Genomic DNA, 21,995 nt, shown 5'->3' on the forward strand with positions numbered 1-21,995 from the left:
ACGTGGCAACATCATGGCTCCATGTCACAGCCATCAAAGGACACGAGGGATCAAAATATCCCCAACAATGGACGAGTGTAAGCACATGAAGATTCCAAAAGAATTAAGTTGTCTTCCTTTCTCCTCCTACAACAACTGAAAATGATCCCAGTTGCTGACAGAATGACCCGTTTGTTTAGTTTCCCAGAAAACATGGAAAAATTCATTTTCCCACCAAGGACTCGGGATAGTCATGAGAACGAGGAAAAGGGTTCGGTAGCGTACCAGCCGACATTTTGGACAGTACCAAGGAGTTCATTTTCCACTTGGATGTTCCAGGCTTGTCAAAGTTCGGATATCCAAAGTAACTGAAGATACCACAAAAAGCCTTTCAGGGTTTTGATTTTGGTATCATGTATTTTTGCTAACAATAATTCTTGCTTTGAGTTTCAGGTTACTGTTGAAACTAGAACACGTTGGTGATCAAAAGTAGTGGTAAGAGGAAATGTGGGGATATTTAAGGGCGTAAAGACATCAGACTTGAAAGGAAGCCAACCCAGCAGCCGATAAAGAAGTTCTGGTTGCCTGAGAATGCCAATGTGTCGGCGACGGCTGTCACAGCTAGATGTGAAAATGGGGTTTTGACAGTGGCTGCTGAGAGCTTCCTCTGCCACTAAAGCCTAAAACGGTTGAAGCTGCCGTAGTTTAAAATGGATGGCCTATGGCCATGGCTTTGTGGGAAACAAGAAATTGGAATTATTGGCGTTTCCATCGCAAACAACAGTGGGGGTAGCTAGGTTTAGGCGTTGAACTTGAGTTTCTCGACTTTGAAAACTCGAGGAATCAAACATTGTTTGATGAAACACGTGCTAGTAAAACTGCAGAATTCAAAGAAATTCCAAACTCCTCCGTCCATCTTAAGGTAAAGGATATAGGTAAATCTTTGTTAAAAGATTAAGATCAGGTTCAAGGAGAGTTAAGCCATTTAATGAAGGGCCACATACATGTGATGAGTAAAAGTGAACTTCAAACAGTTTACTCAATGAAGCACTAGCCCTTCTGCTCGTTTAAGAATTCGTCAATCCCCAAACATAATACCACTTGCCACCAAAATTTCCATCGGACATGTACTTGTTTATAAGATGACAACAATAACAAATAATTAATACAATAATATTAGTATGTAAGAGAAAAAAAAAAAACAATTTTCTTGCTTAGAAAATTCCTTGCCCTCCACTCCCCAGGCATGTTGCTTCCAGAAAATGGTGCAAATACTAGGAACCATAGTTACGAGCTTTTTGCTTCTCCAGACGCTAGAAGTTGGGGATATTGTTCATTCCTTCATCCAGAGCGAGGCATGTCTCTTCCATCATTGATGGAGGGTACAAGTTCAAGGGATCAATCCTCTGGCACATCATAAAACAAAACGTTCACAATGTGATACCATGAGATTCTGAATAAGCCAGGATTCACTTAGATGACTTCTTTTTCCCTGGCTTGGGCCTTTTTTTTCTTATTATGGATTCTTTCTCTGTTGGACTATCCTCGTTTAGCAAATGCTCATAGTCTTCAAAACTTGCAAAGGGAGATACTGAAGCCCTTTTGCCAGACTTTCGTTTCCTTTTTCTTTGATGAAATCCATCCTCACCATCGCTAAGATCATCTGCATCTCCAATAGCAACAGCATCATCACCATTATCATCAATCCAATCATTGCCGGCATCAGCACCAAAGTCCTCTCCATCAGCATCATCCAAGGGTAAGTCCATCTCTGCATCACTGGCATTACCAATCAAGTCGTCATCATCTTCATTGGCAACTTGGTCTAGATCATCATAATCATAGTCCCCATCTGCATCTGGAGAAGGATTGGCCAAGTCCAACATATTATCAATCTCTTCGTTATCACTGTCATCATCGCCATTCACATAATCATCATCCATGTCATTGCCACCAACATCAAACAATTCTTCAGCAGCTTCTTCCTCTGCGCTTTTCTTCTGCTTCTTCTTTTTTGGTTTCTTTGAGGAATTCATTTTGTTCACATAAAATTTGTGGAAGACAAGATCTTCAGGGGGAACATCTGTTTCAGCTAATGACAGAATCTCTTGTCCAATCAAATGGTTACTCATATCAAGCTGAGGAAACAGAACAATAAGTCAGCAGATTTTTAAAGTTATTGGCAGCTAGGCTCTTCCACCATAGGGTAATTCAATAAAACCTCAAAGCAAAAGGTCTTTGAATGACAAGTTTAAGCTAACCTTCTTGGCAGGTTCAATTTGGGATCCCCCGTGCCATGAGCTTGCTTTTGGTTTCTTCTCCATAAACTTGTCTAGAAAGGCGGTAAGTGATAGATCATTCAATGGGTTTCCATTGTAAACAATATTGACACCAGACAGAAGGGTGGCAGCCATGGTGGCAACTGAGGGGTGAACATGCGTTGAAAGTACCATCAGCTCCCACCAGCTTGCACGATCTGCATTGCTGTTGAGACAGTAATATACAGTCATAGAAAGAACAAAATTGTCATTAAAAATCCAACAAGACAAAAAAGAAAATCAAATATAAAATTCATAGTGCAATTCATATAATGACAATTTTAAAAAGAAAAAAAAAGCCCCTAGACCATATAATTACTTTGCAGTTCCTCTCTTGATTGACAGAAAAAATCTTCCTCCCTTAATAATCAGTATGAGAATGACGTCAATGCATATGAAGATCTATTAGTTAGTCATGCATACTTAGATATAAGCAGTGTAAATAGATAGAACACCAGAAGCTAGAAAAAGATGACAGGAAACGTACCTATAAGAAGGTTCCCTGTGCCTTGGATTGTATCCTCCAGGCAGGAAAGACTGGGTTGAGGATACTTGAGGTTTCAGTGCATTTTGGTCAGATATTGATTTGGTTTTATGCAGATCCTTTGAACTCTCTGTTACAAACAATTCATCCACATCATCAGAAGCATATCATCAGAATAAGAGGATGGCAAGACATCTTCATCTTCTGAAGAATCAATACCAGAGTTAGCAGCTTCACCACCATGGACACCAGTATTATTTTCTTCTTTCTTTGACGCCAAGCTCAGTTCAGTGTCTGTTTCCTCTATAATATCTTCAAAGTGTTCAAGATCTTCATCAACTGACTCATTCTGGAGCATCATATTCCTGAACATTGGAAAAGCATTTTACTCAGAAGAGAAAAACTTTCACGCATAATACAATTTGGTGCATGGCACATCTAAATGAAACCAGCCTTACCACAATTGTGGCCTTGCTTTGAGAACTTCCGAGATAAGAAAAAGGCAACCACATGCATATTGGGCTGGTTGTTGAAGTGCAACCTGGCAGATATTCAAATTGTTAAAATTTGAAGAACTACACACACTGAAAGCTATAGAAATCAGACAACACCAAGTTTACTTGTAGAAATACATGTTATACAAACTAAAAAAGTAGTATCACAAGAAACTGAACAAAGATATAAAAGTGCTATGCAAAAATAAAAGCTGTCCTATTCTAAGGTTATCAATATCCTGCCCCATATCTAGGCAACCAGAAAGGCACAGGCAATATGGGAATAAAATTGAAAATTATAAAAATCAATTATGCCAATTATAGCCAACAAGGCAAAAAGGATAATGATTAAACTTGCAGAAATGCCCACACAACATTCATTCATGCACTATAAAAAATTAACAATGAAATGGAAAGTAGTTATACAATCATCCTTATATGCTTTCTCTCAAAGCACCAACAAATACAAGGAGCAAGCAAAGGAAGAATGCAGTGCATCACTTACCTGCAATATACGTTTTGAAAAGGCAGACACACGTTTCAAATTGACATCACTTTTCATGGCTCTCAGAAGAAGTCCAATAAACATTTCTGCCTGGAAAAACATGCCATGTAAATGTAGGGATTTTGTAGTAGAATCCACAAAGGCATCTGTATGCTAATATAGTATTAAGTGAATTGTGATACGGTTTGAAGAAGTAATAATCAGAAATAAAATCATCATGTTCCACATAATTATGAAGTCAATGAATAGCCTGGATGTCAAACAATATGCACCAAGGTATCCAATTGAAAAGGCTCTGCAATTTATTTTCCAGTAATTCCTTTATATGAACACAAAGACCACAGTTCTAAACAAAAAAGTAACCAAACTCAACTTCACTTGCCTTAGAAGAATTCATAGCAGCTGGAAGTAAGAGTTTTGAGTACAAGGCCCGGTAAAATCGGTCACTGACAACCTGATTCTTGGACGAGATTTTATCAAGAAGCATTAATGCTTGAACTCCAACATTGAAGTTCTTGGAATGAACCTGCAAAATAAATTGTCCATGTTGATATCCAAGATCCATGATTATGTTAATGCTCATCAATGACTAAAATCTAAACATCTATCAACCACATGTTCTGGCTGGCTAATAAACAAAGAAGTGCCAAGTCTTGTAGCCTACCAGTTGGAAGAGCATTGGTGTCTCAATATCAACAATGTCATCAGCTTCATTGCTTGAAACATAAGGAAATGCTCTATTAACTCCCTGCAAAAAGGAGAAGTTGGGGAAGGTGGAAAAAGTTGCAAGTCTTTTCCAAAATCAAGCATGGTAACTTTCACACTGACAACACTGACCGTTAAGAGAGCTGACAGAAGTCTTGAATCCAATTCAACATGAGATCCTTCACTACCTTTTTGTTTGTTCTCCATAGACCTAGGAGTACCTTTTACTGCCTTGTTGCTTTTGTTATCCAGTGGCTGACTTCTTCCTGCCTCAGTAATCAGTACCTGAAATTGTGAAATATAAATTCTAATCTCTTCTTTTCACAATCTCACTAATTAGGAGGGTAATGAAACATACTAACACTACAACCACATGTCTAGAGAAAAATATTAAAACTTCATCCATGTAGTTCGTTACATGAGTAGGATACTGCACATGCAGCCGTTCAAATTAAAGCATGTAATTAAGTAGAATTCTGCACATACCTTAAAAAGTGCAAAGTATACATCTATCAAACGTTTTGCTACCTTTGGTCCATCTACTTTGTGACTCAAACGAATTTGGCTCAAAAAGTTGACCTATACATGACAAAGGGCATATTAGAAGTTAACTTTGACTAACAGAGTTAAAAAAAAAGACTCTGACAGAACTTAAATAAGACCTTCCATCAACAGTCAACTCAAAATCCATAAGAATGAAACCCAGCTCAATCACTGACAATGTTATGTTTGTAAAACAAAACAATTCATGTAATACAGAGACAAACTTCTAATTATAACAAGCAATTCCAAATAATTGACAGTAATAGCACTTTTATGGCAAGTAAAATCAAAGAAAAAATATTTTGCACTGATAAATGTGACTGCTAATAGATATAAAACATTTTTTTTTTTTTAATTTCTTAAGACCCTCCTATGGTTTTAAAACGAGAGATGAAATTTTCTCCCTCATCTGATGGCTCAAAAATAACACATGCAAACCACATTCCCTGATCAGCACTACCACAATTAGGCACTTCACTGTCAAATTTTCATGATTCACTATTATTGACAGTAAATAAAAATGATGATAAACGAGGTTGAAATGGCGGCATGTTACAAGGTTTATATAATATCATATTAGCAGAAGAACTGGATGGACGTACAGCATGGTACTTTGCACGTAGTCCTAAATGAGGCCGAAAAAGAAAAGCATCCACTTCATCAATAACCACAGCCTGCCAAAAAAGAAAGTTGTTGGCAAAATATAATGCTACATGCATCACTAAGATGTAAAAGAATACCAGAAACTTTTCTCTCAGTAAGATATGCAGGCAATAACAACATTGATAATTCCTGCACATTCACTTCAATATTTTCAAATTTATGGTCCTACAATTATGTCTACATCACCTTCTATAGCCAAGAGGGTAGCCAATTGCTCTTACATACCATAATACCAATGATCTTAAACTACAAATTTAGCTAGTTAATGATCTTAAACTACAAATTTAGCTAGTTTTGAAATGCATCCCTTCAAAACAAAACTCTCATCTTTTAACTCGTGTGCATAATGTAACATATAAAAACCCCACCAAGTGACTGTAAAAGGAATGATAACTTTTACCTTCATATTAGGGTGGTCGGATAGAAGGTTTGATAAATAAAAGTCAGCATTTGACGCACCCTTATTTTGAGGATCTCCAAGCTGTAGATAACCAAAGAACAAATAAACAAAATTAGAACAGCCTAAAAAGCTCTAGCAATGCATATGTTTTCAAAAGAAAATAGTGTTCAAGCAATTCAATATCAACTTACTTTGTTAACTAGTGAAGACAGCAGCTTGCGTTCTTGCTCTGATTTGCTCTTTAGCAGTACATAAATGGTCTGTAAAATGTAATAAAGTTAAGACATTTGTAAAACAACCTATTGAAACAACAATGGAAAGAGAACAAGCATTTCTAAGTGCTCATATTAGGGGATATCTGATTCCAATCCTACAAGTAAAACCTTGACCTTGCACGATTCAGAGCAAGGTGCTCTTGACTGATCTATGATCTATTTTCAGTCCAACTCAGTTAAATTAGATGACTTCCAATTAGTTGCATCCAGTCAGCTTAAACTAACATGCAAATGGGAATTCCAACTAACGCATACAATGAAATGTCAAAAAGCTTCAACGATTGCACAATTTATAAGCAGGATAAGCTTGTTTTAGTCGTTCATCCACAAAAAGTAAGATATGCTAATCAGCACAAGTGATGCACAGATTAGCAGAGAACACTAACCTTCAGTGCCTTGTCTTTCAGAGCAGGTAACATATCTCTTGAAGCCTCCTCCACTGCAATGACAAAACGTTCATACCTGAAAAAGTTGTTCAATATGCGTAAGACATGAATTTATATGACTGAAGTATATAATCAATTCCAGTTGAAATTGGCATGAGGGGTTTCTAATATACAGGAAATTTAGGAAGTGAAATCAAGTAAAATAGAAGCTAGTATCCTATGCTTTAAAAGGATGCAATCCTCTACTCTCATCAATCACATAATGCCTCACTCTCGCGATAGCCAGAAAAATAATTTTATTAAAAGCAAATAGATGCCTGAAGTAATTTAAAACCCATATTGCAGTTGCAGTTTCTGATTTTAATATCTAAATTCTCTAATAGTAGAAATTAGATAGTTAATGATAGATCAAAGATGTAGGTTTTACTTGATAAAAAAAGTGCAAAACCAATCACTATTAAATAAAATTAGCTTTAACACATTAGTGGTTACTAAAACCAGATATATATATATATATATATAAAACTTTAAAATGCAATCTTCAGAAGAATCTCTTCCCTTCAATTATAACCAACAGATGAGACATTTACAGCATCACTTACTCCAGAAATATCTTATCCAGCCCATCCAATAAGAGAGATCATACATAAAAAATCACTAAGTTTTTTCTTACATATTCAGATGTTTATGAATATAGATAAACCATACACATGCCAGAACAATTCTTAATCAACAAATGCTTGTACGGCCAGCCAATTTATAAGAAGCCAACATATAGGAATCATAAACCACACACATGCCTAAATTAATCTATTTTGGGTTTCAATGACCATTCTGATTAAAATTTGACCAAGAGACCAACTTACAGGAATCTTACTAACGCAAAACAACTGCCACAAGGTTAAAAAAAGAAACAGTTAAAAATACCTCTGCTTCAAGCAATCCTCCCAATACCAGAAAAGTAGAAGAGAATAACCATCTTTTGTCTCTGGAAGGTCATTAACAGGACGCTGTAAAAGTGTTTTCAGCTTTTGATCAGGCAATAACCTGAAAAAATTGAAGCATGTAACTAGTAAATGGGAAAAGTACATACAAAATTACAAAAACCATCAGACTTTGTCAAAATACACTTCCCACCTTGGGTTTTGGAAAATCTACCCAGACGTACTAAAATCTAGATATCATCAAGTGCATAGCCATGATTTGTGTCTATAATGTCATTAGCTTGAAAAAATATTAAAGAATAGCCACTATAGACAGAGGTCACCAATCTAGGGCACATCTTAGCATGAAAAAGCTCTTATACATCCTACCTTAGCCGCTATTCACCCAGAACTTTTCACTAATATTCGAAAGCAGCACATAAACTACATGCATGTGCAAGATTGAGAAGGAACGGGGATTAACTAGGTAGAGAGGGAGAGTGTGTGTGAGAGAGAGAGAGAGAGAGAACTAACTTTGAAATAAAAAGTTCTTTTAATGCTTCAAATCCCGTAAATGCATAACGCTTTCCAATTTTCGATGTCACTAACCCTGCAACAGAGAATTCAATTAGAACAACTGCAGTTCAACAAATAGGGGGAAGTATCATCTGGGGCTATTAAATCAAATGCATATCGTAATCTTGATGTAGAAAAAAGAACACTTTTGTCATCGGTACATTATTCGAAGAAACTTATGAAAAGAGCATTTAGCGTGCAAAATCCAGCATGTAGAACTAAAGCCACAGCCACAAATTAAATGCCTAAAAACATATAATCGACAAGCATACCCATAAAAAGCTTATCTAATACCTATAATTTTAAGTTTTTAACAGCAAACAAAAGAATAAGCACTCTCATAAATTTTGCAGGCAAACATAACCAAAAGTTCATCAAATGAGCATAAATTCAGAAATGGGTCAAACACCACAAAGATAAAAAATGCATTCAAACCATAACAACCAAACATTCCGAACTCCTTAAAACTTTACAAAAAAAAAAAAAAATTCATACCCAAAAGCCCATCAAGCGACTTCAAATTGGCAACAGGATTATCTGCAACAACGAATGAAAAAGCAGAAACTTTATCAGCAGCCGTCCCTGACCTCTGACTAGCCCACACCATCTTCATATCCCCGGACTTCCCTTTCGATAACTCATAATCTTTCGCATATTGCCACATCAATCTCTCCCCAAGTTCCCTCTTTTTCTCTACCAATCTCTTCCACTCGTCCACATTTCTAACTTCCATAGCCTTCTTCCCTTTCCCTTCTTCTCCAAACACTTTCTTCTCCAACTCCAACTCATCCTCGTACCATACACTCAAAGCACTCGCTTTCACCAAAGGCAAAGCTGGCACATTCTTAAACTTGTCACGTTCTCTAAAAACACTATCATTCTTATTGGTGTCTTCAAGTGACAAAACTGGAGGCTTAGGCTTGGGTCTTTGGTTGTTTTTGGTGTTTTTATCAGTTTTTGGGACATGGGTATTGTTAGGTTTCTTCTGAAGTTGGGAACTCCGTTTTTCGTTGTTTGGGGTTCTCGGGGGCTTTGGAGGTTTAAGGGAACCAGTTTTGCGAAAATCGACATCGTTGAAACCCGAGTAAGGGAGGGAAGCATCGGTGGAGAAGCCAAGAGAGGAAGCAAATGAAGCTATATCGGATTTCAGGAGCTCTACGTCTTGTGGAGTTTTCGAGTTTGACATTTTGCACAAGAGCTTCAAACAACGAAGAGATAAAGAAGGCTTTGGGCGTAGGGTTCAAGTTTGAAGGATCGTATAGGGTGTTAGAGAAGGATTTGGGGGTTATTTTCCAATTCCTTAAGAATTTTGGGTTTTTCTCAAAATTTGACTAAATAATCATTGGGCTTTCCTTTCTATAAAACAAAAAAAAAAAAAGAGTTTTTGGGTTAGGTTAGAAAATATGAAGAAACAACAAGGCTAACTCGGTCATTTAATCAACTAGGTTTCCCCCAGCCTTAAAAACCCTAACATTATAAGCAACTGACAAACTCCCTTCAACCGTCTCACCGGCGCCTCATTTGATTTCCATCTTCATTATCTCCCCCGCGAAAACCTCATCCCTTTTAAAGGTTTAGCAGTAAAGAAAACAAATCATGGCGACCACGACAGCCCCAGCAACCGCAAGGCAGCTATCTCCTAAAGAAGCCGACATCCAAATGATGTTGGCTGCCGAAGTCCATCTGGGTACCAAGAACTGTGATTTCCAAATGGAGCGTTACGTCTTTAAGCGCCGCAATGACGGTAAATTTCACATTTTTTTTCTGTGTAGCTATATCCTTTCTCTTCCATTATCTATTTCTATGTTGTGTTCATTTTGTGTTTTGACTTGAATTATCACTAGTTTGAGTTCCTGGGTTTTTGCTGCTCCAGCTTAAAGTTTCCCTTTTTTTGCATATGTTTTGTGTTTTGAGATTTGGGTTGTTTTTTCAGTGTTATATTTTTTAAGTTTTGGATTTTCTTTGTTTTATTTGATTAGTTAAGAGTGTATTTTTGAAGAGATATAAGGTCTGTTAAAGGCTTTAATTTTAGTGTTGTTTTTTCTCATTTCATTTGTTAAAATATATTATAGGAATCTACATCATCAACCTTGGCAAGACCTGGGAGAAGCTTCAGCTCGCAGCACGGGTAATTGTTGCTATAGAGAACCCCCAAGATATCATTGTCCAATCTGCAAGGCCCTATGGTCAGAGAGCTGTACTGAAATTTGCGCAGCACACTGGTGCTCATGCAATTGCTGGAAGGCACACTCCCGGTACATTCACTAACCAACTTCAGACATCTTTCAGTGAGCCTCGCCTTCTTATCCTTACAGATCCTAGGACTGATCATCAGGTAAAGTGTGCTTTACTGTCGAATTGAGCTTTATTGTGTTTCAACATGTAGGAAATGATGATACTTTCTATATGCAATGGTTTTGGATTAGCTGACATTTGAGTATATTATCTGCAGCCTATCAAGGAAGCAGCTCTTGGAAACATTCCAACCATTGCTTTTTGTGATACTGACTCACCAATGCGATATGTTGACATTGGTATTCCTGCTAATAACAAGGGAAAGCACAGCATTGGCTGTCTTTTCTGGCTGTTAGCAAGGATGGTTCTTCAGATGCGTGGTACAATTGCTCCTGGACAGAAATGGGATGTGATGGTAAAACAGAGAACACCATTATAATGTGTCTATAATTTGAATGTTTTATACCTTCATGTTCTCATACTTGACTCTGTATGTAGGTGGATTTATATTTCTACAGGGAGCCTGAGGAAGCTAAACAGCAGGAGGAGGAGGAAGCAGTTGCTGCCCCTGACTATGGAGTTCCTGCTGTAGATTACGGAATGGGTGCTTTAGCAACTGACCAATGGCCCAGGCAAATAAGTGATCAGTGGTCCGCTGATGTGGTTCAGCCACCTATTTCTGGTGTTCCTGCTGTTAATTGGGGTGAACAAGGTAAGAAATGTTTTGTTATTGTGGATATTACTTCAAATTTAAATCTTGATGTTTGTTTCCTTTGCTGATCTTCTTTAAAATTTCAAATGCAGTCGCTGTTAATGCCAATGATTGGGATACTGCAACTGCACCTGCACCACATATCACCGATTCTGGCATTGATGTTACTGCTACCGCTCCTACTGGCTGGGAATGAGAGAACGTTCTTGCTTTTAAAATGAGCTAGTTTGAACTTCTATCATTAAGATGGAATTGTGTTTTTGGCACAGTTTAGTTATAGTTTTCGCATCAATGGCTTAGAGATTTTTGTTATTGTGTTGGTTTCTTAATTGATGAAAATTTTTTTGTTATATGCGAAAATGACTGTCATCAGAAAGCTAGATACATGCTTTTCATTTTTTCCTACTGGGGCAATGTTATCATTAATTTTGATTGAATTGGATAAGATTTGAAGGCTTGTTTCAAACTAACAAGGTTTTAAAGTCTGAAACTTATTCGAGATTATGGAATTTCAAATCCATTCAGAGGTTTTTGTTCTTAGATCTATCAAACTCGATGTGCCAAATGTATCAACCAGGCCATCTTGTCAATTGAGCGAGCCTCGGGCTTGCGGTATGAATTACGAAACATGATAGGATCAATTTTGAACGTGGGTATGTTATTTCCAAAGAGTTATGATGTAAATGGAAATACAAGCATGCCAACAATGTCAAGGGCTCAGGAGGCATTCATCTATTTATGAAATATTTACAGGAATCTTTGCAGATTGAGGTGGTCAGAGGTCCAAAATGAATCGACTATGTACTGGTTGTGCTTCCTCTGACATTCTCTCTAAGAAATTTTATGATTAAGAAAAATGTGTCGTTATTACACAAACTGAAAATTACTTTTTCTCGGCGGAAACCGCAACTCTTATTCCTTCTCAGCCAATTTCATCATCATTTTTTATTTTGAAATGATGGGTTCATTTTGGTTGTGGTTGAAACAAAATGTCGAATGAAACTACTTCGAAGTAAGCTTTAACGGAATAAGCATATCTCCATGAGTTACCCAATTCACAAAGCTCTCAGAAAATTTATCCAGAATACCATCACAAGTGAGTTCAGATGCAGTTCGGTCCCCTCCCTGAACCAAAAAAAAAAAAAAAAAGATTGTTTTTAACCGGTGGCATGGTTAAATCAAATGGATGAATATGCATTCGAAATCATGTACTCGAAAACTAAACCCTACGAATACAACTCAAACGTTAGCAACTCAAACCTCAGATAACATAAAAATATTCTCTCTATATCTATATACTGTCCAGCAGACGTATGTGTGTTGAGATTTCACGGAAAGAATCATCTCTTGCAGTAATTTAGCTCATCTCAGTTACTGTTGTTAATCAAATGAAAAACAACAAAGTACTAACCTTTATGCTCGAACCAGACTCACTTAGAGATGTGGTCATATCAATTTTTACTTCAATATTTTCAGAGGATAGGCCCGTGGTAGACCTGCCGGCAATAATACAGACTCATGAGATTTCAGCAGTGAAACACAGAATTGCAATTTTTGCAACTACGATTAAATATTTATGTCTTTGCAAAGACTGCAGAAATGATTTTTTCACCACAAATCAACATTATTTTACTGAGATAATTACAATAAAATTTCCACATACTATTCCATTTTTTTCCTTTTCAATTATGTGTTTAATTTCATTTTGTTTTTTAAGTCCAGACGGAGATGTTCTCCAAAAGGGTTGCAGACGTTCTATTCTGGTTTGGAAAGTTTGTACCAGTGCAAATTTTCATTTTTCGGAAATAATATTCCATCTCAGGTTGAGAGGGCAAAGTGGTTAATGTCTTCTGTCTTCATTCAAGTTGACACAATTGATATAAATTGTGTTTATTCAAAAATTAATGCAACTGTTCTAGAAATATAGAAATAAAATAAGGACCTAAAAGTAAGTGAATATATAAGTGATCACTCCTACATCTTTGGGGAATAGTATAATGACAAAACTATGACTCTTGTTTCCTTCCTTTCTCTCTCCCTCTAGTTAATAGCAAATTGAAAGTAAGTAGCTAATGGTTGTGTTCAAATTAATATTTGTGGTCATGGTACTAGCTAAGAAAGGAAAGAAGCACACATAAGTGGTAGTTGCTTTCAGAGGAAAACATTATCTGGAAAGTTTTCTGCTTTTATCAAGTAACCTTAATGAAGATAACTTTACCTGTCATATATATCATCGTCACATGAATTTCCAGATGAAGAAAGCCAGTCCATATCGAAATTAGTGCAATTACATCCATCCCCATTTTCATCATAACATATGCGATTACTTTCAAGAAAATGATCCACTATATCTCCGAAAAGCTGCCTGCAAGACATTCTTGGGGTAAACCTAGAAAACCGGCCAATATTTAGTCAGCGGGGCAGCTGATGAAGTCTCTGAATCAGTTTAATTATTTTAATGAAGGTGGTTTTGTTATCATAGTTCCTTGGTACAACCAACAACACATGTCAAACTTTTAAGATGTTGGCACCTTTAGGATGGAACCTTGCTATAAACCTATAGCAAGAACTACAATCTCAGCAGAAATTTTCAATCAAGAGATACTATTTTATTATATCAACGACTATCATAATAAACTTGGAACAAAAAAATGTTTGGGCACACCTGGAATATGAAATTTCACAAGTTGGCATCTCTGGAGTTGAATCAGAAAGACCATGGGTAGCTCCTATATTTTCAGACAAAGGCCGATGGTGTCTGACATTTGGAGCAGCCATGGGAGAGTGGGTTCCACAAAGAATGTTGCCATCAGACAGTGATCTTTTAAAAGAAGTCCTACAGCTATTTGAAAGTGACCTCATTAGCTGTTTTTTGCAAGAAAGGTTAGATTTACTATATTAAACTGATATCACACAGCAGCAGGCCAAAAAATATCAATTACCTATCCTACAACAAGCAGAAGAATGAATATTGATATTATTATTCAAGTGCAGCACTCCTTATTGATCACAAAGCAAAACTTGTGCAGTTTTCAAAACAATCATTGCGATAAAATCTTAAAACTTATTAGATTTACAAACACAACATTGTATATAAAATCATTAGAATATTGCTAAACATATGCATATTATATCAAGAACTAGAATATTTAGCAATATATAGTCTCACAGAAATCCTTGGAACTGGAAATTTGGTATAACGGGTATTTGCAATTCAGAGACTTGATATACCTAGCATTCTCATTAAAAAGATTAGGACCATCCCTTCCAACGCTATAGTGTTGGTCTGAATCCAACTCCCAGAGTGCTGGTTTACCCTGTTGTGGCTGAAAATGACCCAAGAACCTGCAAAGAATAATGCCAAATTCTAGGAGTATTATCCTTCATCATACTTATGCACTATAAGAGACCATTTGGTAGCACAGAGCAGTACAGTGGGGGGACTCCCCATTGCATGGACCCTCTGTGCTTCCAGACATATCCTATGTGTCATATATCAAGAAATGCAATTTGCACAAGACTACAAGCATTTCCTGTTATAAGCTACTAAAGTTATGTGAAGAATGAGGCTTGTTTTTATCTTACAAATTAATGGCACTTTGCTTCTCCGCGTCCATGTATGCATTGCTATAGTAACGTTGCAAGGTTCTAAAGAACTCCTGGGACTGAGTCGCTGCTTTCCATTGACCTCTCCTTTGGCAAAATATCTGTTTAACATGACCAATGCAGAATAATAAAATGTACTCAGGACCTAATACTTTAAAGGTTTCAGTACAACCAAAAGCAGATAATGATCTATGGCTCTGAAGCCCAACTACTAAACTCTATTTACATGATACTGTGCCAGCCACTCCATGTTACTACCACAAGTTTTCTAGAATTACTCTAACATTTAAGAACCCTACATACTAATTTGATAGCCATGGATGGAGCAAGTATTGAATTTGAAAAAGAAATTTGTTTTTTATTATCATGAATTTCTTTTGCGATGGTTACAAAAGCTCCCTAAATCCATAAGAAGGGTTACCTTGTTATGCGCTGCAGAGCCACCATACTGCTGAGCAAGGGTGTCACCCATTGTTTCATAAACCCTGATTAAATCCTCAGCCAAAGGACTATTTTGATCAATAGTTTGGGTGTCTATGAAGCCCATAGCATGGAGCTGGCGTCCAAGAGCCATCAATCCATAGGAATATTGGGCAACATTAGTGCGATCTAGACAGTCAATGCAGTTGGTTCTAAGGACTCCGGTTTGGAATGTGGTGGTCTTTACATTCTCACTAGAATTCTGTTTATCATTACCAACATTAGTTTCCAACTTCTCAACGTCATCATTTCTGTCAGAAGCTATCTGAGCCACGTACTCATCATTTTGCCTGCAAATGATTTGCATGCGAAGTAGCACAAGTATTTAACATGAATAATTAGCAAAAGCATCAGCAAACTAAATCAACGAAAACCTAAAAGTATGATCAACCTAAAAGGCTATATTTTTCAAGGTTACACATGCATAAATGATGTGCCTTCTTTCTAGCATAATTACAGGTTGAGATAATTCACGACAAAAGAGCAGAGCAAACAGATATTCTTAGATCAAATAAGTAGTCGTAAAAAGATTAGGAACTTTACATGTTTATATTTGAAAAATATACTAGACTTATAACAAAGGAAGACAAAAATTATGACATCATGAAAATATTATCAACATCATGTGCGAAACTTACACGAAACAAGATAAATTCAACAACCCCTCTGGTCTACAATTTGGTGTTACTTGACAGTAAAAGATGCCCGTTAAGTTTAATGCATAATCAGCCACTCTGCCTAGCAGTGCCAACACATTTGTACTTCTGCAGAAAATAATCAAGCTCTATTAAGTCAAACATCCTTTAGAAGATTAGTAAATAAGAATTTTGCATAAGAAAGGGGGTAGGGGACATAAAAGTACTTTCTGGAGTGTCTACTCAGGTCCCAGTGGAGGAACCTCAGACGGTTCTCCTCGGTTAAACTTTCATTGATAAATCTGATCGCATTTGAAAACTCTGCAAGAAGAATAGTTTCCCGAGGTTTCTTCTCATACGTCTGTTAATCACCAGAATGGAAAGCAACGAATCAGGAACATCTCAAAGTTTATGGAAACAGAGAAATAATAAGCGCAAGGCCTACCTTTATCAAATTCAAGATGATTATTGGATTTCCATATCTCTTTACTAGATTTTCAAAATGTAGTCTTGTGGCCTCATAATTTGGATCCTTCTTTGATACTGGAAACAAAAGGCGAGATTAGGAAAATCTCCAGTAGTTACCATGTAAAACTACAGATTTATGCTTCTCACTCTCTGTGTGTTCATTCAACAAGAAAGAATGCATACATATGATGTCAGGTTTCAAATTCAAGCGTGAAGTTTCCTGGGACCAGAAGAGGGGGATAGAGCCTCTGTTCTGGACAACAGAACTTATTTGCGTGGGGCATCGTTCAGGAACATCTTCAAACACAATTTGTTCTGTCTCAACATCATTTGCTACTCTACCTTTCTCATTCACACCACGTTTCAAATACCTATGCAATAGAAGAGGTATAAGAAAAATGAGACTCATGTCCGAATCAAGACTAGCAACAAAAGTAGGAGCAAAAAATTTTATCTACAATATGAAAGGAGCAATCATAAACTAGAACTCAAAATTAAGCGAAGAAAACAACACAATAAGGTGAAATCACAAAGCATTTGGCAACAGAAACTAGCACAAAGCAAATTTTCCAAATGAATTGTGGGCCAAATGAAATGGTTAAGGCAGTCCCAATTATATAACTAATCCAGCGGAGATTTCAATAAGAAGCTTGTAAAGCATCTAAACCTTGTTCCAGCATAATGTCGAGAACGTCTTGCAATGAGAGTTAACTTAAAGTCCCCGCCAGACACAGAAAGTTTGACCTGGATACCAAAGCAGGAAATAATGAACGTTAGATCAAAACTTTAAAACCATGCATCAAAAAGAAACAACAATTATAGAAAACAAGTTCAGCAAAAGTTTGGAAGTGCAAACCTTCATTTTCTTAACTGCTTTAGTTACTTCATTGTAAGGTGGCTAAGGTTATGAAAGAACGTGTTATAAATGGGTCATTCATAAGCTCCTTAAGATTATAGAAAATGGAATTCCATTTAATAAAATAGAACCAAAGAAACTTTAAACTTGATGGTTGGTAAAAAAAAAGTGGATTAAATAAATAAAAATACCATTTAATACATGCAAAGCAACAAATCAGATTAGACAGCCACAGCGTACCCAAAAAATTCCACAACTGCTGAATATGGTAACAAAGTTCAGGGTTATCTAGATTCTTCTAAAGCAACATGTTTCAAGCATAACAGATATAGGAACTGAAAGAAAATTAATAATTACTTCAACATAACCATCTTATCACAAAAATTAATGAATAGGAAGATGCCTAAAGTATATCATACCTGTTTGAAAAAGCCGTATACCAATGCAACAGTCCAGAGAGTATTCTTGAGATTGTTCCGGATTCCTCGAGTTAGGAACTCATTCCAGACAAACATTGTTTCATAGTGTACAAGTCCTGCCTCATTCTTACATAAATTTCTTTGAAGACTATGCATGACATTGTATGAGTAGCTGAAAAAGAAGTCCTTTGTAAGATCCACCATGCAGAGGAGCTTCTTGTATCTATGTCAACAAGGAAAAACAAGAAAGAAAGAACAGGCAAGCCACATTAATGCAGGTTTAGTTATTATTTGATGAAGAGGAAACAACAGAAATGAAACAACCGCTTAAACAATAAATATTAACCAGGAAATAAAGAGAAAGTAATTTTCCCCCCAGAAGCCCTGATGATACCTTGTCTCATTCAACATCTTATACTAACATCACACAGCAATGGAGTTTGCCCCTGTACTTATGCAGGAAATGAACTGGCAATAGCCTCTACAAATGATATTAACTAAGAAGATGCAACATTAAATTGGTGAAAGCTGACTTAATTGTTTCAATATGAAACAAAAAAAAAAAGATTTAACCAGAAAAAGTTTAGATAAGTTAAAATTGTGTAGGCCCACGTCAACGATGTAACATGAATGGCATATCAACAAAAGTAGTACAGAGATTACCTCCACACCATGGAACTCTTCTACTTTTAAAAGAGAAGTCCAGAACTCAAATTATTGTCCCAGAGAACATAATTAATTGAGAAGAAGATAAAATAACCACAACATAACATAATTCCATCTAAATACAAATGGACAATGAACACTTTCTATGCTACTCTCATATGTCTCCTTATAAGTACCAATGACATATTACATTTACATGCAGAACTCACTAAAGACCTTTTTTCATTCGTAGAATAAGCCATATTTGACTGGACAGGAAAATTTGGAATTGGAATCATCTCGCTCTTGGTAATAGCATAGATAGTATGGCCACAAATTGCACCAATCTTCCTTCTTTTTGTAATCAGCAGCATGTAATAAGGTCCCAAAAATTTTACAAACCCTAAATTAATGAGGAGAAAATCATTAGCTTATACTGAAAATGATTAAAGGGGAAGGTGGTGAACCTAAGAGATATTACGTACCAACAATTCCATAACAAACTGTAACAAATTTAAGTCCACCTGTGGACCTGTTTCCTTCATGTATCCGTCTTAACAGATCACAGCAGTCAATTTCTGAGTATGTTCTACAATCTTCAAGAATGGTTAGTTCAGACGGATCTAAGCGATCAATCCTTAATACCCTCCAAAGAGTTCTGTTCTTGTCTCTTCCAATCATGTAGAAATTCTGTTGCACTCCAGGAATGTTGCATTAATATTGTTTGATGGAGATGGCATAATTATCAGCTCAAAGAAAGTTTTGAGAGAAAAGGAAAAGAGATATAAAAAAACAAAAGCAGCTCTACTATTCCTCTCAGCATTATAAGAGAATAAACGACAAGTTATCAGATAATGCAGTAAATGCTCTGAGCAGAGGGACTATTTCTATATCACAAAAGATGAATTTTTGTGTAGCTTCCAAGCACATTAACAATCACCGCCAACAATCTCATGAGTACTGAACAGATTCTATGAGATAAAAAAACAGTCTAACACTTCATAGAAGATGATTGCAGATAAAGAGAATTATATCCAAACAAAAAATACCTAAAATCATGAGCATATTACATAAAGACTTCATCGCATTAAGTTGAATTTAGCATACTAAAAATTCAGAGAGTTGGATATTTAAATAATTCTGAAATGCTAATCTAACCAAAGCACTGCTGATAATAACAAGCAGATACTTTTGACAACAGAATTTAGATTGCATATAGAACTTTCCATGTCGAATTAAACATGAGTCAACCTCACAACATCAGAAACAACAAAATCAGTATTTCGGCTATTATTTTTTATGCAAAAGAAATTATACATCCCTTTTAGATTTTTCAAACTTTATTTAAGAAAAAAAAATTCAAACCATTCCAATATCAAGCCAACTAGGGGGGGGGGGGACAAAGCAAATTACAGAGCAGCTTTCAATGCTAAAGCCAAAAAACCTCATATATGATAAAAAAATAAAGAAGAATAGAAGAAATTGGATTAATAAAAAGCCAGAAAAGGGAGGAAAAATAAGCAAACGGATCGAGAAGAGCTTTGGCGTGATAAACATATAAGCAACGAAACTAACAAGTCAAAATCTTTAAACCAACGGCCTTATACGCACGTAAACGTATACATAAGCATACGAAGACATGTACAAGAACGTATATATACGTAAGTATATACAAGTGAGAGAGGAAATATACCGAGCGAGTCTCATAAAGTCTGAATTTCTGCAAATAACAAGGATTCGGGTTGGGTCTACCATCACTGCAGTTCTCGGCTGCCATTAGCTTTTCGGATCCAAGTTATCCGAGCTCGAAACTCGGCTCAACCAAAACGCAGATCACCGTAAAACCGCAAAAAAAAAAAAAAAAAAAACCTCTCTCGCTTTACAAGATTCAATCTATAAATACAACATATACCGATAAAACAGTGAAAAAATAAAAACAAAAACGCATTACAACTCAGTGATTCAACCTGGAAATCACGACCAACAAAAAAATAACTAGAAGAAAAGGAAAAATAAATAAAATTAAAGGTGGTAGATTTTCTCCGAAAGAGAAAGAGGGATCGAGTAGGAGACGGAGAAGCTCAGAAGCAGAGGAGAAAGGCAAAGGCAATTGTACTGGAACCACAAAGTGACAAAAAAAAAATAACGGAAGTCTATATATATATATATATATATTTTTTTTTTTTTTAAATAATAAAAATCCGAAACATCGGTGTTTTAAATATAATTTTTTTCTGGATAGGTTACGTTACGAGTTCGCTTTTTACGGCTGTTTAATGATTGGTTGACGAGTTATGACTCAGACATGGTAATGACTGGGTTGAATCAGTTAAGTGGCGGATTTGGTGTTCGCCTAACTTCTAATTAGCATATTGCTTGGGACTTAGAGAGCCTTTTTTTTTTTTTTTAATATTTAATATTTATGTAAAAAATTTTCACAATTTATATATCACATACATGATAACATGATATTACAATTAATCAATTTAATTTATAATTTATGAGATTCATTCAAATTTTATATAAATCTCATAATTATAAAATTTTTAATTATAATAAAAAATTATAAATAAAATATTTTTATATAAAATTACATGTAAATGCTTATGATGTAACCGTAAAGATATAACACAATTGCTACATAAAACTATTGTTTTTAACTTCTGTTTTTTACAATTAAAATGCATTATTATCAATTTTAGTTCATCCAACAAATATATTGTTTTTTACTCAAATATATTTGTTGGTGTAGAACTCGAAATTAACGGTGAAACCCTGAAATAATAAGAGAAAGATAGTAGTTAAAAGGGTAAAAACAAAGAATATTTTTTACGTTTATATTTTCATATTCAAATCACGAATAGAAATAAAAGATATTAAAACAAATATGGTAAAAATAGAAAAAAAATCTCATAGTTGGATATCTAGAATATTCTATTTATGGATAAATGATGAATTATTTTAAAAGTAAATGATAATATGATCGAGTTGATGTATCATTGACCTTGTAGGTCGATTTAATATATCAAATCGTATAAAAAACTTAAAATATCTCTAATTGTCTACCCGTAATCTTTAATAAAAAAAAAAGATCAAAATGGTTTTGGATCTAAAATTGCCCCTAATAATAATAAATACTAATATAAACATCGAAAAACAACAATTTATAATTTATGTCATCTATTATATCATATACAATTATCAATTTCAATTTTTTAGGACATTAGTCTTTCTATTTTTTTTTTCATATGATTTTATTGAAAATGCTTTAACTAGTTTTATTAAGTATAAATAAAAAATAAATTCACTACCAATTTTGGTAATATGTTTCTTCAAAGCCAAGTGTTTGTCTACAAAAGTCAATGTGGATACACTATTATAGATAGGGACGGCAATTCAATCCGTCTCCGACGGGTTTCAATCCAACCCGATCTTATGAGATCGATTTTTTTTTTTTTAAAAATTTGAGTTTCGAGTCGAATCGGGTAAGGTTAAAAAATAATCGGGGTCAGATCGGGTTTGAATTTTAGGCAAATTCAATCCGACCCCACCTGATCCGATATTATATAAAAAATTATTTTTTAATTATTTTATTTATATATATTTATATAATAATATTTTTAAATATTTATATTTAAAAAATAATATTTTATTATTTTCGGATCGGATCGAATACGATTTATATAAT

The 21,995-nt window shown here is 35.4% G+C and overlaps 3 protein-coding genes across 7 annotated transcripts; 1 reads left to right on the forward strand and 2 right to left on the reverse strand.

Moving 5' to 3' along the window:
* Window positions 1–1,053: 1,053 nt before the first annotated feature.
* On the reverse strand, window positions 1,054–9,584 carry LOC111279032 (protein SLOW WALKER 2-like). The gene is given in 17 exon segments (XM_089764779.1): window positions 1,054–2,117; window positions 2,241–2,463; window positions 2,785–2,947; window positions 2,950–3,146; window positions 3,240–3,322; window positions 3,781–3,866; window positions 4,159–4,306; window positions 4,445–4,528; window positions 4,618–4,770; window positions 4,972–5,064; window positions 5,631–5,702; window positions 6,092–6,172; window positions 6,283–6,351; window positions 6,753–6,828; window positions 7,680–7,799; window positions 8,210–8,285; window positions 8,747–9,584. Coding segments are annotated over 17 exon segments (3,084 nt in total). The 5' UTR covers window positions 9,438–9,584; the 3' UTR covers window positions 1,054–1,448.
* A 53-nt stretch (window positions 9,585–9,637) lies between these two features.
* On the forward strand, window positions 9,638–11,603 carry LOC111279034 (small ribosomal subunit protein uS2-like). The gene is made up of 5 exons (XM_022865916.2): window positions 9,638–9,995; window positions 10,324–10,586; window positions 10,704–10,901; window positions 10,985–11,198; window positions 11,291–11,603. Exons 1-5 carry the CDS (start codon window positions 9,848–9,850, stop codon window positions 11,392–11,394), a joined length of 927 nt encoding a protein of 308 aa, XP_022721651.1. The 5' UTR covers window positions 9,638–9,847; the 3' UTR covers window positions 11,395–11,603.
* Window positions 11,604–11,903: 300 nt separating this feature from the next.
* Window positions 11,904–20,440, reverse strand: LOC111279033 (phosphoinositide phosphatase SAC2-like). 5 transcript variants are annotated; one of them, XM_022865909.2, is made up of 16 exons: window positions 20,001–20,440; window positions 18,793–18,997; window positions 18,545–18,710; window positions 17,663–17,834; window positions 17,055–17,131; window positions 16,571–16,758; window positions 16,365–16,462; window positions 16,147–16,280; window positions 15,923–16,048; window positions 15,226–15,574; window positions 14,784–14,905; window positions 14,430–14,543; window positions 13,864–14,040; window positions 13,417–13,587; window positions 12,610–12,694; window positions 11,904–12,323 (listed from the first exon to the last, which is right to left on the reverse strand). In XM_022865909.2, the coding sequence occupies exons 1-16, from the start codon at window positions 20,082–20,084 to the stop codon at window positions 12,201–12,203; spliced, it is 2,391 nt and encodes a 796-aa protein (XP_022721644.2). In that variant the 5' UTR covers window positions 20,085–20,440; the 3' UTR covers window positions 11,904–12,200. The 5 variants fall into 5 exon arrangements, with proteins under 5 accessions (XP_022721644.2, XP_022721643.2, XP_022721642.2 ...); XM_022865908.2 differs by having other exon boundaries at window positions 13,864–14,034; window positions 17,663–17,885; XM_022865907.2 differs by having other exon boundaries at window positions 17,663–17,885.
* Window positions 20,441–21,995: the final 1,555 nt, after the last annotated feature.

Source organism: Durio zibethinus, chromosome 8 (genome assembly GCF_047325235.1).
Source record: "Durio zibethinus cultivar Kanyao isolate XHJ-2024 chromosome 8, ASM4732523v1, whole genome shotgun sequence".
NCBI classification, from domain to species: Eukaryota; Viridiplantae; Streptophyta; class Magnoliopsida; order Malvales; family Malvaceae; genus Durio; species Durio zibethinus.

Coding starts and splice junctions, on each gene's coding strand:
- LOC111279034 (XM_022865916.2), top strand. CDS start 9,848: ATGGCGACCACGACAGCCCCAGCAACCGCAAGGCAGCTATCTCCTAAA. Junction 10,587..10,703: donor ATCCTAGGACTGATCATCAG/GTAAAGTGTGCT, acceptor TATTATCTGCAG/CCTATCAAGGAAGCAGCTCT. Junction 11,199..11,290: donor TGTTAATTGGGGTGAACAAG/GTAAGAAATGTT, acceptor TTTCAAATGCAG/TCGCTGTTAATGCCAATGAT.
- LOC111279033 (XM_022865907.2), bottom strand. CDS start 20,084: ATGGCAGCCGAGAACTGCAGTGATGGTAGACCCAACCCGAATCCTTGT. Junction 16,281..16,364: donor TCATCTTGAATTTGATAAAG/GTAGGCCTTGCG, acceptor GGTGATTAACAG/ACGTATGAGAAGAAACCTCG. Junction 14,041..14,429: donor CTTTTTAATGAGAATGCTAG/GTATATCAAGTC, acceptor ACTTTCAAATAG/CTGTAGGACTTCTTTTAAAA.